Below are 15141 nucleotides of genomic sequence, written 5' to 3'. Positions count from 1 at the left end.
GTATTTAGAATATATTTCTAAAGTTTATAATTTATGAATTGGAGTCGGTAATTTTTAAATTAAAGTATAGAAATATACTTTATTTGGTACATATAACAAATATTGATTGAGAATTAATTTTGATTTAAGATTTAATTGTAATTTTGTAACCAATCCAGATACTACTGATTTAAAAAGCCCAAGCTTCAAACTTGAAGCAAAGCACGATCTGCTCTGATCCAGCCCAATAATAATTATTGTCTCTAAGAACAGATCAATTTCTGTTAGAATTAGAAATCAAGAACACAGAGACAGGTTTGGACTTTCACAGATTCTGATTTTCTGTTTGTCCCTTATAGATGATTCATTACTGTCTTACCAGAGCTAGAAGACTCAACCGGGAAGAGTAGAGATGAATATGTATACTCATGACCTCTCTCTTTTCGATTTTGCTAATTTCTCTGATCCAATCATTGATCCCATCTCCCTCTCCCGTCACCATCATACCCACCGTTCCTTTTCATCATCGGAGTCTTCAATTTATAGCAATCGTGATCAAGCAGAGGACGCTAATATTATTTTCGGGAATAAAAACAATGGTAAATCCGTGATGCCGAAGCCCAAAAGCCCACCTAGGCACCGCCACGATGGCATGTCGCCGCTGCCTTTGGGGATGGATTGGAGTCTCCCTCCTCGGAAATGGGTATGTCTTACTTTTTGACTGTCGATAGGTTTTGAATAATTATTATTGTTATTTGTAGGATGGCGGGTTTGTTAATTGATTGTTGCTGACAAGTGACAAGAGATGTAATTTACAAGGTTTAATCGAGTAATTTGAATAGTTAGAATAGAATACACCTACTGAAGTGAGTTACTATTACCTTTGGCTTTGAGCTCAAGCAGGAGTAAAGACAACTTTTAAATAATACCAGAGAATTTATGCCCAGCAAAGGCAGTGGAAAATTTTCAGTTATAGTTGTTGTGCTTTTCGAAATGCATCTGAGACTGTATTTACATCTTACTAATAAGCCCCAATCACTCCCTCTCCATTTCCGATGTGGGATTCAGTTCATTCCTGTCCCCGTCGCCATCTCTTAGGCCGCTCCTTGCTCAAGCCTTCTGTCCCGGCGCCACCCTCTCCGGACCGGGTGGTTACTGGCCCACCAGCTTCCGCCTGGTTCGTCCCCGAACCACACATCGTACGTGGAGAGTCGGCTCTGATACCAATTGTAACACCCTGGTCCAATACCATGTAGATAGTGTCCGCTCTGGCCCAATTCCTTCCAACACAGTAGATTTGGGTACAAAAGAAAAGTTCGTGTGTTATGGACTTTATGAAGTGTAAAGCAGATGAATGGGGTGTTGGAGATATAACAAAGTGCAAATAGAAGAAGTTTATGGGTGATAAGATCAACTTGAAGTTTTGATGTGGTTGCTTGCATGGAACTTCATGCTACCACTGCCTTAATGTTCTCCTTGGTTGACATCCTTGAGCTCCAGTGATCTAGTAGGATGGTCTAGGATGGCGGAAATTTAAGCACATTAAAGTTACATATAGCTTATGGATATTCACCAAATACATTTTCAGTTGCTCAATGATATATAAATACATGATTCGAGTTATAATTGGCGTATATGAAACATTGGAGCCTGGATTCATTTGTTCTTATTTAATAATTTGTTCTATATTCAATGTAGGATGGACGGGACTCTATTTGGCCACATGACCCTCACTCAGGATGGAGTTACTGTGTCACAGTTCCTTCCTGGACTTTCCTATCAACTCCAAGAGATTCAGTTCCTGTGACGGTATTTTCTATTTTCTTTTTCTCTCAATGTTTTTACTTGTTGTTCGGTACTCAAGCTGATAGATAAAGGTCCACTTCACATAAATATCGGACACACCTCCACACGCGACTGGGCTTGAAGCGTGCACAACACAGGCCCATATTACCATGTCGTGTCATGGAACCAATTGAACTAAAAGCTCAAGCTGATAGTTAAAGGTCCACTTCATATTAATATCTGACATACGAAAATAAAACAGATTATCACTTGATCTGTCACTAGAAACTAGAAGAATTCCTTCCGAGCTTTTACATATGTATCTAAATACAACAATAAAGGAGGGATTTACTCTTTTACTTTTGTATGACTACTTTGAGTTATTATGATGCTGATCATGTGATAGCATATATTTTCTTTATTTTATCTTGAATTCAGGGTTTAGTTTTGTTTTAATATTCATTATGGATACTACAGTTTTACAGAGTCCAAGTTGGTATACTATCACCTGAAGGGATCACCACAACTCGAGGGATTTTGCGAAGATATAGTGAATTCTTGAAGCTACATTCTGAAGTGAGTAAGATGTGAAGTATACTTTAATGCTAAGATTAACAGACTTCGGGAATGCTGCTTTGGGTGATTGTGCGTCCGATCTTGTTAGAATGTAATGGTTTCAAGAAATTCTAATTTTTACCATGCTTTGCAGCTTAGAAAGGCATTTCCTGATAAAATGCTACCTCCACCTCCTCCAAAGAGTTTTTTGAGAAGGAAGAACAGGATGCTATTGGAAGAGGTAGGGTAGTGTTTTCCATCACTAGCTTCATTTTATATTTTGTTATGGTATAATATTTTCCAGAATTAATAATCTAACAAGGCAGCTCAATTATTTGTTTCAGATTCTAAAAAGTGAGAATAGATTATATGAACCTTTTCTATGGGCTATTTCATAAGGAATATGAGGTTATATCCAGGCTTATGAAGAACTTTAGTTTTGTTATGGTATAATATTTTTCAGAATTAACAAGGCAGCTCAATTATTTGTTTCAGATTCTAAAAAGTGAGAATAGATTATATGAATAACCTTTTCTACGGGCTATTTCATAAGGAATATAAGGTTATATCCAGGCATATGAAGAACTTTAGCTAATTTTTCAATTATCTCTTTAGCGTTTTTGCTTTCTACTACATTAACAGACTCTGAAATTGAATTCACCCGACCCTAGAGTACCCATTTTATTTTGGGAACATCCAGTGAAGACCGAAGCACCGCTGAGAGGGGAACTAATTAGTAGCCTCTTTTAGAACCTCTAAATCCCTATAGGCTGAGAAACTCTAGTCGAACAAATAGATACACACAGAGATATGCATATACACCCTTCCATCTTCTCTTCAAGCAGTTATAGTTACATGTGAAAAACAGTAAGTATTCATTATTTTAGGTAGTTCCAGGACCTTAAGGAGCCTGAAGGGATTTATGGAGCAGGTTATCCTTTGCTATTCAGACTCTGTTGTCAACTTCATTTTTGTGGGTTATCCGCTTTTTTATCGGGTAAAAAGTCTCTATGAATTATAATTCTGTCTTAGTAGTTAATTAGAATTTATCTGATGCATTTTATGATTGAAATTGTTGTTATTTGACTATTTGTGTTGTTATTTACAATTTTATACGTTATATTGTTTTGGCGCACCTAGGCTCTAGGGCCCCCTTGCGCCTTTCACAACTATGTTATTAACGTGGTAGCCACGATTGTTTTTCGTTGGTCCAGATCGCCGGATCCGCTGTAGTGACTTTATTGACATAAATTTGTTACTTTAGTGACTTTATTGGGTTAAAAAATACTTTAGTGGCCACAAGTGCATAAACTCCCTACTTTAATGATTGTACTATGTTGCATGGAAACTCTTCTTCATTAGCATTCCCGGTTTTGTGTCCGTGTCTGTTTTCGTTTCTTTTCCATTCCCATTACCGTTTCCTAGCTAATTTTTCTTAGAAATAAAGTTTCCCGGTATCCGTTTCCATTTCATTTCCCGTTTCTGTTTCTGTGCAACATAGCTGTAGAAACCTTTTTCCCCCTTATTTTTTTATTGGGCAAAGTGTTTCAAATTTTTTTCTCCTGCACTTTTTATTATAATATAAGAGAAACAAGATCTTATTGACATAATGATTTTGCTGCAACTTAGTTTACATCGGATCGTCTCTTCAGATTTTGCCTCAGATTTTCTTTTAATTCATGATAATACTCTAAAATTTGTTAGCATCTTGCAGAGAAGATGTTCCTTGGAGGATTGGATGGAAAAGCTTTTATCAGATATTGATATATCTAGAAGTGCTTCAGTTGGAACATTTCTCGAGCTTGAAGCAGCTGCTAGATCATGTAGGCCTCTCTTGATACATTCTTTTGCTAAACTTTGATCAGCTATCTTTTGTCATATGCTTAACAGTTATTTGATTCTTGACTGTAGCTCGGGGATGCTTATATGACGATGACATTCATATATTGACATTGCTTTTATTCACAAATTGGTTGAAATATATGAAAAATTAGAAGTAGGCAATTCCCATCCTAAACATTCTCAGAATACCTGAGTTCAAATCACCTTTTCAAGAGTATGATTTTACTCAAATGATAACACTTTTTGAATTGAGAACTGCCTTGATCCTTTTCAGCTTTTGATGATGCAAATTCTACTAGTGACATAATTCCATCAGCTCTGTTTCACACCAGCTCGGATGTTTCTCTGTTTTCTGGTAGTTTGTCGAATGCATCAGATCTGGGGAATGATTCTCCTGAGGTATCAGAGTTGGAAACTCCAAGTTATATGAGGGGTTACAATGTCGATTTGGGCATGGTGACATCAACTTCTGAACAAAACACAATTAATCCAACAGAAGCAACAGTCAAATATGGCATATTTAACAGGAAATCTATTCTGGAGAACTTAGAAAAGCTTACCTTGCAGAGAAGGCATACCAGAAGACAGAAAGATGTCATACAAGAAGACCAAGCTGTAGAGAATATATATAGGGCTAAATCTTTTCCTGGGGACGGAAATGAGCCTTTACCTGGAGTTGAGTATGAGAGACTGGACGGTCATGTCCGGAGACTATCAATGGAGAGTATTGGGAGCAACTTAAGTTCTCTTAAAGCTAGTGAAATATCAAATTTGAAGTTTAGTAATTTATTTGGTGATGACTCGCTTGATCTTCAAGAAGTTGCTGATGATCCCAAATTATTTGATGCTCCTGTAACCTCTAATTTACAATTTCAAAGGGACGTACGAGTCATCCTTCCGTTAGATGAGCGTCATAAGTTGAATAGGGTTCTTAATACGGCGAGACAGAGAATAGCCACAGCAAAAACAGACATGGAGGATCTTGTTGCCAGATTAAATCAAGAGATTGCTGTGAGGCAATTCCTGACAACAAAGGTACACATGATCACACTTTTTATTTGTCTTGCCCAGAATAAGCTCTTCATTATTATTTTCAAAACTATAGTCAAAGTGAGGGTTACTAATGGTTGCATGTCTAGTATGCCAATCTTTCTTTGGTATGTTGCTATTAGGTATTTAGCTCGGACACTTAGAGGAGTCCCTTTGTAGAGTGGCATTTATAGTTAGTGTTTCTTATGTTATATTACTACTTCACTAGTCTATACCATTTTGGCATTTGATGACCTATGGATGAGCGCATTCAGCATGGACTTAATTGCAGTAACCATCATGATGCCTGAACTTATTCTGGCTATTATTGTTAAACGTCAAAAGAAAACATTTTCACCAGAAATAGAGAAGGCTAAAATAAAGAATGCTGTACAGTTTTAATAGAATGGCTATAATTGATATTGAATATTTTCTCCTGTAGGTTAAAGATATGGAAGTGGATCTTGAGACCACAAAGAATAATTGTAAGGAAAACATGTTGCAAGCTGCTTTGATTGAGAGGGAAAGATTTACTCAAATGCAGTGGGATGTGGAAGAACTTCGTAGGAAGTGTTTGGAGATGGAGACAAAATTAAAATGTGAACAGGTTTATCTTCTACAAGCTACATTTTTATTTTATACATCTATCACAATGATGTATGTTTCTGAATGACACATGAGAATGTTCCAGGATGAAAGGGCTCTTGTCGAGTCTGCAAAAAATTCTATTGTTCAGGAGAATGAAATGTTGCTGCAACAGTTGGATGTTGCCAGAGAGGACCTTGATAATTTGCAGAAGCATCATGAAGAGTTCGAATTGAAGTCAAAAGCAGATGTGAAGCTCCTTGTTAAGGAAGTCAAATCCCTTCGAAGTTCTGAGTCAGATCTTAAACAGGAACTTAGCCGCCTGTTGAAAGAAAAATTGGAAGTGGAGGTATAGTCTTTGCTTTGCTTTCGACATTTTACCGTTGCTTTCTATGATTTTGCTTCTCTTGTGGACTTCCCACTATTATTTAAAATAATTTTCGTGCTTACTTGTACCTGAAACAGACATGTTGCCAGTCACTCGTAAAAGCTTATGTATTTTTTTGTAAATCTTTTATTACAAAATCAAGATATAAAAGTAAGAAACAACTAAAGTGCCTAAAATTTGCTCACCCTGTTCAATGTAAAATTTAAAAAAGCTCTCTTGGCTTGATGTTTCACTGTTAGAGTCAAGATTAAATTTTATTATGTAAGATTTTTGAAGGATAGAAGAATGCTAAAGTTGAACTAAATATGAAATTGGTGGCTGGCTAGAAAAGCTGGGGAGTAGCAGTAAAATTGAATCACCAGGCAAAAGAAACATGATATCTATACATGTAATGGGTGAAAAGTCATTGTTGTACTGATAAAGGCCTGATAACTCCCTTTGTTGTAAGATAACAGCCATTATCACTGCAGTGAAAAGGAATAAAGCCTTTGCATACGGGCTATAATAGTAATGGGGGCTTTTTTTTCTAATGACAGAAGTATTGGAACTATTGCTAAATCTGTTTAAAAATGGCATAGGATTGGAGCTATCCTTCCTGTTTACATGAGTGGTTAACTCTGCTGCACGAAAACAGACACGGGCACCGGGAAACGTTATTTCTAAAAAAAATATAGCACGGAACGAAAATGACGCCGAAACGCTACTGTAAGATGAGTTTCCATGCAAAATAGGTGGTTAATTGTCAAAGATTTAGAAGAGAAGTTTATCTTCACGAGATTCTGGACTTACGAAAATACATTATGTTGTAAGAAGAGAGCATCTTCTTTCATTCTCCAAGTATGCGGACTGTCGTAGTGTTCCTAAAGTTTCGAAAAAGCTTTGTTTTTCGTTATTGCAGGATAGCAACTTAATACAAGTCTCTAAACATGATATCAATTTTGTCTTGTTTTTGTTCTTGGTATTAATTTTTTTTTTTAAAGAAGGCCACTAACTTCGTTACCATTGCGTTATTGTATTTCTACTTTTAGAGGACTCTTCAAAAAGAAAAGCATAGAATCCAGGCTGTAACTACTGCCAATACCAAGTTGTTACATGAATGTGAAATCCTCCGCAATAGGCTTCAAGAATGTAGTGTTAATTTCCTAGTAGAAGAGGAAGATAAATTGATTATGGACACTTCATCGCCATCCGATGCTGTAGATATCTTGACAACATCTGACAATCGAATTGGTCTCCTTCTTGCAGAGGTAAATTCTATACCTTTTTTTTCAGATAATGTTTCAAAAACAAAATTGCTCTCAGCTTGTCTCTTTTTTCCTTTGTGAAATGCAAATGTTATTGGATGCAATGGCAATGCTACATGAATGCAACGGTTTTAGAATACGCTCTCTTCACATTTTAGCCTATCACGCATGAAGATGTTGAGAAGTAATTAGTTGTATATTTTCCCCCATTCCCCCATAGCTCTTGATGTGGTAATACTAGAAGACAATTCTAATTCTGGTTAAATAGATAACTGAAGTTGCATGATGTCTTTTTAACACCCGTATTGGATGGTTTTTTAACAGGCGCAGCTCCTTGCGCAAGATGTAGAAAATTCAGTGGCAAGAAGAGATGAAAGTCGTGATAGCAGTGGCAGTGATAGAACTGATGATGAATTGAGGAAATTGCTGACAGAAGTATTTGTTGACAATGCCAGATTGAGGATGCAAGTGAATTCTGTAATTCGTTGTGCTGTAAATGCAAATGTAAAGTCAGAGAAAGAAGATGAGCAAGAGGAAACACCTTCGCGGAAAACAGTTTTGAGCAAGTTCCTGGAAAGATAAAATAAATATGTTTAGTTTTTATATCCAAACCAAAATTATACCCCATGTGCATATCCACCATTTGTAAATTCTGTAACTGGTACCTGATTTTATATTATTAATACGCTAAATGTTAAATATATCAGAATAAATTAAACAATATATTTATAGCACAGGTTCAGCAACTTATGTAGCATATCTTAATAGTCTGGCTGTTCTGTAAAGGCTTTAGAAACTCTTCTTTATTAGGCTTAATACATCGTTTGCTTCATGAACTTGTCCAAAAAGTTTGATTGACTTCCTAAATTTTCAAAATGTCTCGATAGTCTCCTGAACTTGCATAAAATATTTAGTTAGCCCTCTGAACTTGCGTAAAATGTAATCAATTGATTATTCGGTTGCAAAAAAATAAATTAAATGCGGAAAACGTGTAAGTTGAATACATTTTATTGATTACATTTTACGCAAGTTCAGGGGGCTATTGGGACACTTTAAAAGTTCAGGGGGCTAATCAAGCTTTTTGAACAAGTTCTCACGGGGCAAACGATGTACTAAGCCTCTTTATTAAATGATAATTTAAGGTCCGACTAATTTGATCAATTTATGAACATACAATAAGACTTCCTTAGATTTTCTTTGAAAATATGATCAAATTCTAATAAGTTTTATTGAAAATGGTAGAAGTGTTGATAAATAAATGAATGAAAGATAAACTTGAAAGGATTGTGTGGCTTATTTTATGATCATAGTTGGTTTTCTATGTCATAGTAATTATACAGTGTTTCAAGGGTAGTTTACACTTAATTTTACCTTTTATTAATATAAAAAACTCCTATAAAAATAAAGGATTTAAAATTGCTTAACATATCATTTTCATCCCCCTACAATGTAAATAACTTGTGCTATTACTATTGGAGTAATCAAAAGCTAAATGACTTTTATGTTAGTAAATGACAAAGTTCAGGGATCTAAAGTCAAAGTTGAATAATATTTAGATTCCATTTTGAAGTATAAGAACCATTGAAAAAAAGAGGCTAAATTGATGGTGATGGTTGTAATTTACCCATTTTTCAATGTCAAAAAATATTTAGACACAATCTTAGCAAAGATCAATGTATATTAGTAATTATTATGATTATATTATTACATATCACAATTAAAGAAAAAATCATGCAAAGTAATATAAAATTACTACTAGTATACTGCCTTTTCAAGTGGGATGCAATTCACATTATAAAATTGTTAATCTAATTAATGATATTATAATATAATTGAATGGTCACTGTACAAGCATTAAAAATCCTTCCAAAAAAATAAAAGCATTAAATTATTTAATTAATTTTCAATTCAACTTTATTGTTTTACTGTGAGAACTAAATCAAAATCAAATATTTATATTCAATGACCTGAAACCTGAAACTGCCACATTTATCTCTTTTTCCAATTAAAGTACACCTGTAGCTGGAGTATATAAAAGTTTAAATTAAAGTACATGACTGCCAAATGTTAAGATGATAACATTGCCGTGAGAGACAAAGAGCATTGACCTTCAAGAATAGCAGTTAGTAGCACTAATTGGCCTGTAAACTTCTCCCTCCTGTCCTGCCAAGCTACACTTGATAATTGAAACCCGATTCAGCCAGCCGAACATATTCTATTTGTCCCCGCCTCCGAACATCCCCATCATGTCCTTGGCAGAACCCATTTGCTTCATCAAATTCTGCAAGCCACCCATGCCACCTATCTGCTTTAACATCTGAGGAGGGAGGACTTTGCTCATGTGTTGTGCATTCATGTTTCTTGAAAGAGCACTCATTTCACCCTTCTTAGGAATCTTCAGTCCCTTCATTTTGCTCCAGATTTTAGCCAGACGCTTATACTCTTCAAACATTTCCATCACTTCTCTTACTTGGTGCCCAGAACCCCGTGCTATCCTCATAATTCGTGAGTCATTTATAAGCTTTGGATTAGAACTATCCAACTCTGCAACACATAAGCACCCACAAATTATCAACTGTCAGTTCCAACATCCAAGACATAACATACTAAACATGAATACATGAAAAAGCATTCACTTGCCTTCATTTGTCATTGAATCCATCATTGTCATGTACCGCTTAATTTTAGCCTGGCTTTCCTTTTCACGACCTTTTGGCATCAATTCATTACTAAATCCAGGAAGCATTGAAAATACCTGAACAAAAAGTATCCAAAGGAATTTTCAACTGAAACACACAAATAAGTAATGGGAAAAATAACAAAGAGTGGGCGTGAAACTCCAATTGAAGTTCCAATAAAGAGAAACAGAAATAAACAGTTATAGTTCATATAAATTTTAAGATGAATAAATTATTGATATTACTTGTAACTCTTGAGTTATAAGCTTAAACAATTAATTAACCACATCCAAGATCAGTTGTGAGTCTGTCCAACATCTGATTTTTCAGAAACAAATGCATAAAAAGTGGACTTAACACTCCTACCCTAATCCTACCAAAATTACTAGGTATTCTAGCATATTTAAAGCTAAACTTATAGATCACAATCCCATCTTAAAAAATGAATGAAAAAAAGAATCCCCAGACATCTGATCATTCTGAGTTTGGTGGATTGAGCCACTAATATTTCACTGAACACTTCATCTTTTATTTTTTGTCACATTAAGCCCGTTATGAACAAAAAAAAATCAGCTTTTTCTTATATGTTTGATTATCTATAAAGAAACGGTAAAAACCTTACTTTGAACTGTAAAACTTATCATTTCAGATAGATGAAATGAGTAACGCTCTTTTAACTGGATCAGATGTTCACAACTAACTAATTTGGCAAACCAGGCTTAATGTGACAAAAATAAATGATCAAGGGTCTAATGTGTTGAAATGAAAGATTAGGGCTCAATCTACCACAATAGGAATGATCATGGGCTCAATCTACCATATCAGAATGATCAGGGGCCTCATGATGCTTTTTGCCAAATTGAATGGAGTAAATACTACTAGGAAGTACTCATGAAATAAATTTTCAACGAAACAGCAAATTATAGTCTCAAATCTTTAAGCACGCCTAGAGAAAACTGATCCAAGCCAGGAATACAGTCCAACTCTTGAAGGCAAGCAACTGAATTTTGGTAAACAAAAAACATGATGTTCTGGAAAAGGAGACAGTAGCACGCAAAGTTTTGGAGTGTTTCTGCCCGTGCTTACTCACCAGGCATTACATAGGTTGCCTTGCCTTACAATACATTTCATAAAAATTACTGCTAATAGTTTTCATGTCTTTTTCATATACAGGAAACAACAAGAAGTGAGCATATGAAACTCTACAACTAGAGGCAGTAACCAGTAGGCATATATCATTAACTATCCAAATATATTAAAGCACTAAGGTTACTAGAAAATAACACATTCTAGGTTCAATTTAATATAAAAGCAAGACAAAAACCTGGCCAATTGGACCCATTTTGAGTATGTTCTGAAATTGCTCATACATAATCCTCAATGTAAAATTTCCTTCTGAGAGTTTCTGCAGAAGCTCAGGCTGTTGCTCCATAGGAACAACCTCATGAATTTTGTCCATAAATCCAGACCAGTCACCCATGCCTAGAAAAAAAATCATTATAATGTACTTATAGCATTATTAAACATTCTCAAGTGAATGATAATGGAGGTTTGAAAAACACCATAGAAAGAAAGAGTCAGAGAAGAAGGAAACGAGCTAATACCTAATAGGCGACTAACAAAAGGTTTAACATCAAAAACTTCAAACTCATCCATATGTTCTCCTGTTCCAATAAATATAACAGGACTCTTTGTTGCTGCAACACTGCAAGGTACGTAAAATAGAGTCGGATACTATTAAAATTGTTAAACAAGAAAAAACATGGTAAACGAGTCTTAAAATGTCACCATAATCATTAAAAAGCATCCTCATTTCAGATAAAAAAATTGTTGCAAGAAAATGCCTTTCATAATCTACGAGAAAAATAAACCTAAAGGAAAAAGCAGGACTATGACTATCAACGTCAGATAATAGATAGAAAATAATTTTGCTTGAATATGGTTTTCTTTTCATTCTATAACCAATCTTATTAATTTAACTTCTTTCATATAAGATTTCATTTAATCCAATGAGAAACGCTGATGAAAAAAAAACAGAGGGTAATTGCAAGAACACTTACGCACTAAGAGCACCACCACCCTTTGCATGACCATCCATCTTGGTAATAATCACAGCTCCAACTGCAACACTTTGCTTAAATGCTTGAGCTTGATCAAATGCAGCTTGACCAATGCTGCTGTCCATGACAAATATGACAAGATCTGGTTTCTGGAACAGAAAAAAAATATTAATACAAGTAACCATAAATCCATGATGAACAATATCACTATATTAAAAAGCAGAAAATACCGTTGCTTCAGCAACTTGACGCATTTCTTCAAAAAGAGAAGCTTCCTGTTTATGTCGCCCACTAGTATCAACAATAATAAGATCACAATTTTCCTTTTTGAATCTTTCCACTCCTTCAACTGCAATCTTCACAGGATCTGATTCCATATAACTGTAAACAAAAAGCTAAAAGGATAATCAAAATAATAAAATGCAAGCATAACTATGTCCAGCGTCTAAAGCATTTTGTCTTTTAACACAACAAAAGAATAATCTAAGTAGGCACCTTCCGAAAAATGGAATCTTCGCTTTGGTGGCATTCTGCTTCAATTGATCAAAAGCACCAGCTCTGAACGTATCAGCACAGACCAGAGCAGGTTTCCAACCTTTTTTCTGATGATAATATGCATATTTTGTACATGTTGTGGTTTTACCAGAGCCTGAAAACATTGATAAATTACCATATCATCTGGCCATTCTCAATTGTTATGTCATCCAACCATGATCAAACCAAGCCTGCCAGCTTTAGCTACTAATTAACAAAAAGAAAAAAAAAAAATACCTTGTAATCCAACAAACATAACCACACTTGCTTTCCCTTTCTTTGGGGTGAAAGATGGCTTCCCGGGATCCAACATTTTGCATAGCTCATTAAAAATTGCCTAAACGGAGAACTCCTCTATCAACATCCCAAATTCACAGTGATCCAATCTAATCTTATAAAAGTAGCGAAATTGAATAATTGGGCATCAAATGAAATTGTAATTACCTGCTGAATGATCTTGCGCTTGTTGTGACCAGCAGCAAGGTCATCGAGATTGACAATCTTCTTAATATTAGTTTGCATATTGCGGACGAGCATAAATTGGACATCAGATTGGAGGAGAGCACGGGTGATCTCGTTGAGACACTCATTCAAAACTTTCTCGTCGATAATGGTGGCATTGCTCATCTGCTGGATAGCTCGGGATATGCTCCCGCCTAACTGTGCCAACACCATTTTGAAATTTTCAGAAGAATCTCACACCCTTTGGTTTCTGAATTTGGGGTTTTTCGAGGAAGATAGAAAATTTGGGGGTTTAGGGCTTGTAATGAAATTGAGACGCCGGAGAAAAGGGGAAAGAAGAAGAAAATAAGATCGGAGGATTTTTAATAATAAGTTGTGATTTAAATGAAAAAAAGAAGGTAATTTGCGTAAGATATTTATTGAGATATAATGGGCTGGGTTTGGTTCTGTGTTGGGTAGATTTAAAAAAAAAAAAAAAAAAGGAAATTATATATAAAATCAAATTTGAAATTTTTATTAGACTTTTGTTAAGTATACAGTTTTTTTTGAGTTTGAAAAAAATAAAAAACTACCACTTTTCAGGTTTGAAAATGTGGTAAGCCACAATTTTTAACAAAAACACATATGCTAAAACCATTTTTATTATTCAACTACTTGACATTTTAAGAAATTCTTTATAAATATAAGATAATTGTAGTTGGATTAATAATCTAATATGTAACTTACCCTTTCAAAAATTCATTTTACTATAATTCTAATTGTGAAAGTAATATATCATGTCATATTTCTGAAAAGAAACACGAACCAGAAAAAATAAAAATAAAAGTTTTGATTTTTTTTAAATGTAAATAATTCTGATCTTTTTCTGAATTTCGCCAATTTCTCTCCCTAACCGCGCTATTAAATAATAAATGAATAAAATTTATAACGTTACATTAAATTTTCATTATTAACTTGATTTAAAAAAATTGATTGACTCCTGAAGTTATTTAAAATTATATAATTAATAGGAGTCGGAGGATTAATATAGAGGATGATTGTGTTATGTGTACTCGGGACTTGGAGGATAATTGGCATTTATTTGTGTTATGTTCAAAAGTCATGGAAGTTTGGAGGGAGGCGGGCCTTGCTAATTTAATTGAACAATCAAGTCTTGATGCAGATAACTTTGCTGGCTTCTTTTTCTATTTTTGCAGATTAGCTGGTGCAAGGAATTCTGAGATTTTTATGATGTTGCTGTGGTCATGGTGGGAGGCGAGGAATGACTAATTTTTGAATCGAAAATCTACAACCGCTGTTGGAGTCGTTTTGAGAAGCAGGCGTTATCTAGCGGACTGGAAAACGGCTAGGGAGCGGAGTATAATTCCTTCCGCGATACCTAGGGAGGACGAATGTCAGAAACTATGGCACCGACCACCGACTGATGTTGTTTCCTGTTGCACAGATGCAAGCATATTTACTATTCTTGAAAAAACAGGAGGTAGTGCTGTACTTAGAGATTCACATGGTGCCTTTATCTCGGCCCGGACAAATCTGGTGGAAGAAATTATGAATGTTAGGGAAGCGGAAGCTTGGGCGGTCTTACACGCACTCGGATGGACCATGGAGGCAGGTTACAATAAGATTTTATTTGAATCTGATTCCTTAACCACTGTTAAAGCTATTACTTCAGGAAGTTTGGATCAGTCTGAGTTTGGTGACATTATTGGGCAATGTCGCACACTTTTATCAACTCAAAACGGTTACACTATCCGTTTTATTAGAAGACAAGCAAACGGTTTAGCTCATACTTTTGCTAGAGAGACCTCTCAATTTGTTAGTCAGTGTTACTTTGATATTATCCCTAGTGGGTTTTCTCTTTCTGTGTTAAACTTTTGTCGACTTTTGGCTCATTAATGATATTTTACTTCAAAAAAAAAATTATATAATTAATTTTTCAAATTATAATGAAAACTCATTACTATATTTGATTAGTCATATTGTTTTTTTATAATAATGGA

At 35.0% G+C, this 15141-nt stretch overlaps 2 protein-coding genes across 2 annotated transcripts; one reads left to right on the top strand and one right to left on the bottom strand.

Moving 5' to 3' along the window:
• The first annotated feature begins 243 nt into the window (after positions 1-243).
• On the top strand, positions 244-8155 carry LOC136221980 (PX domain-containing protein EREX). Its single transcript, XM_066009456.1, has 10 exons — positions 244-682; positions 1678-1788; positions 2242-2340; positions 2474-2560; positions 4034-4142; positions 4436-5196; positions 5633-5797; positions 5882-6124; positions 7192-7410; positions 7732-8155. The coding sequence occupies exons 1-10, from the start codon at positions 392-394 to the stop codon at positions 7987-7989; spliced, it is 2343 nt and encodes a 780-aa protein (XP_065865528.1). The 5' UTR covers positions 244-391; the 3' UTR covers positions 7990-8155.
• A 1187-nt stretch (positions 8156-9342) lies between these two features.
• On the bottom strand, positions 9343-13524 carry LOC136221982 (signal recognition particle subunit SRP54 2). Its single transcript, XM_066009457.1, has 9 exons — positions 13124-13524; positions 12917-13016; positions 12641-12794; positions 12376-12526; positions 12146-12294; positions 11690-11790; positions 11410-11567; positions 10048-10162; positions 9343-9951 (listed from the first exon to the last, which is right to left on the bottom strand). Exons 1-9 carry the CDS (start codon positions 13352-13354, stop codon positions 9623-9625), a joined length of 1488 nt encoding a protein of 495 aa, XP_065865529.1. The 5' UTR covers positions 13355-13524; the 3' UTR covers positions 9343-9622.
• Positions 13525-15141: the final 1617 nt, after the last annotated feature.

Source organism: Euphorbia lathyris, chromosome 3 (genome assembly GCF_963576675.1).
Source record: "Euphorbia lathyris chromosome 3, ddEupLath1.1, whole genome shotgun sequence".
Classification (NCBI taxonomy): Eukaryota; Viridiplantae; Streptophyta; class Magnoliopsida; order Malpighiales; family Euphorbiaceae; genus Euphorbia; species Euphorbia lathyris.
The sequence above is the reverse complement of the archived record's forward strand: the minus strand, read 5'-3'. Positions and strand labels throughout refer to the sequence as shown.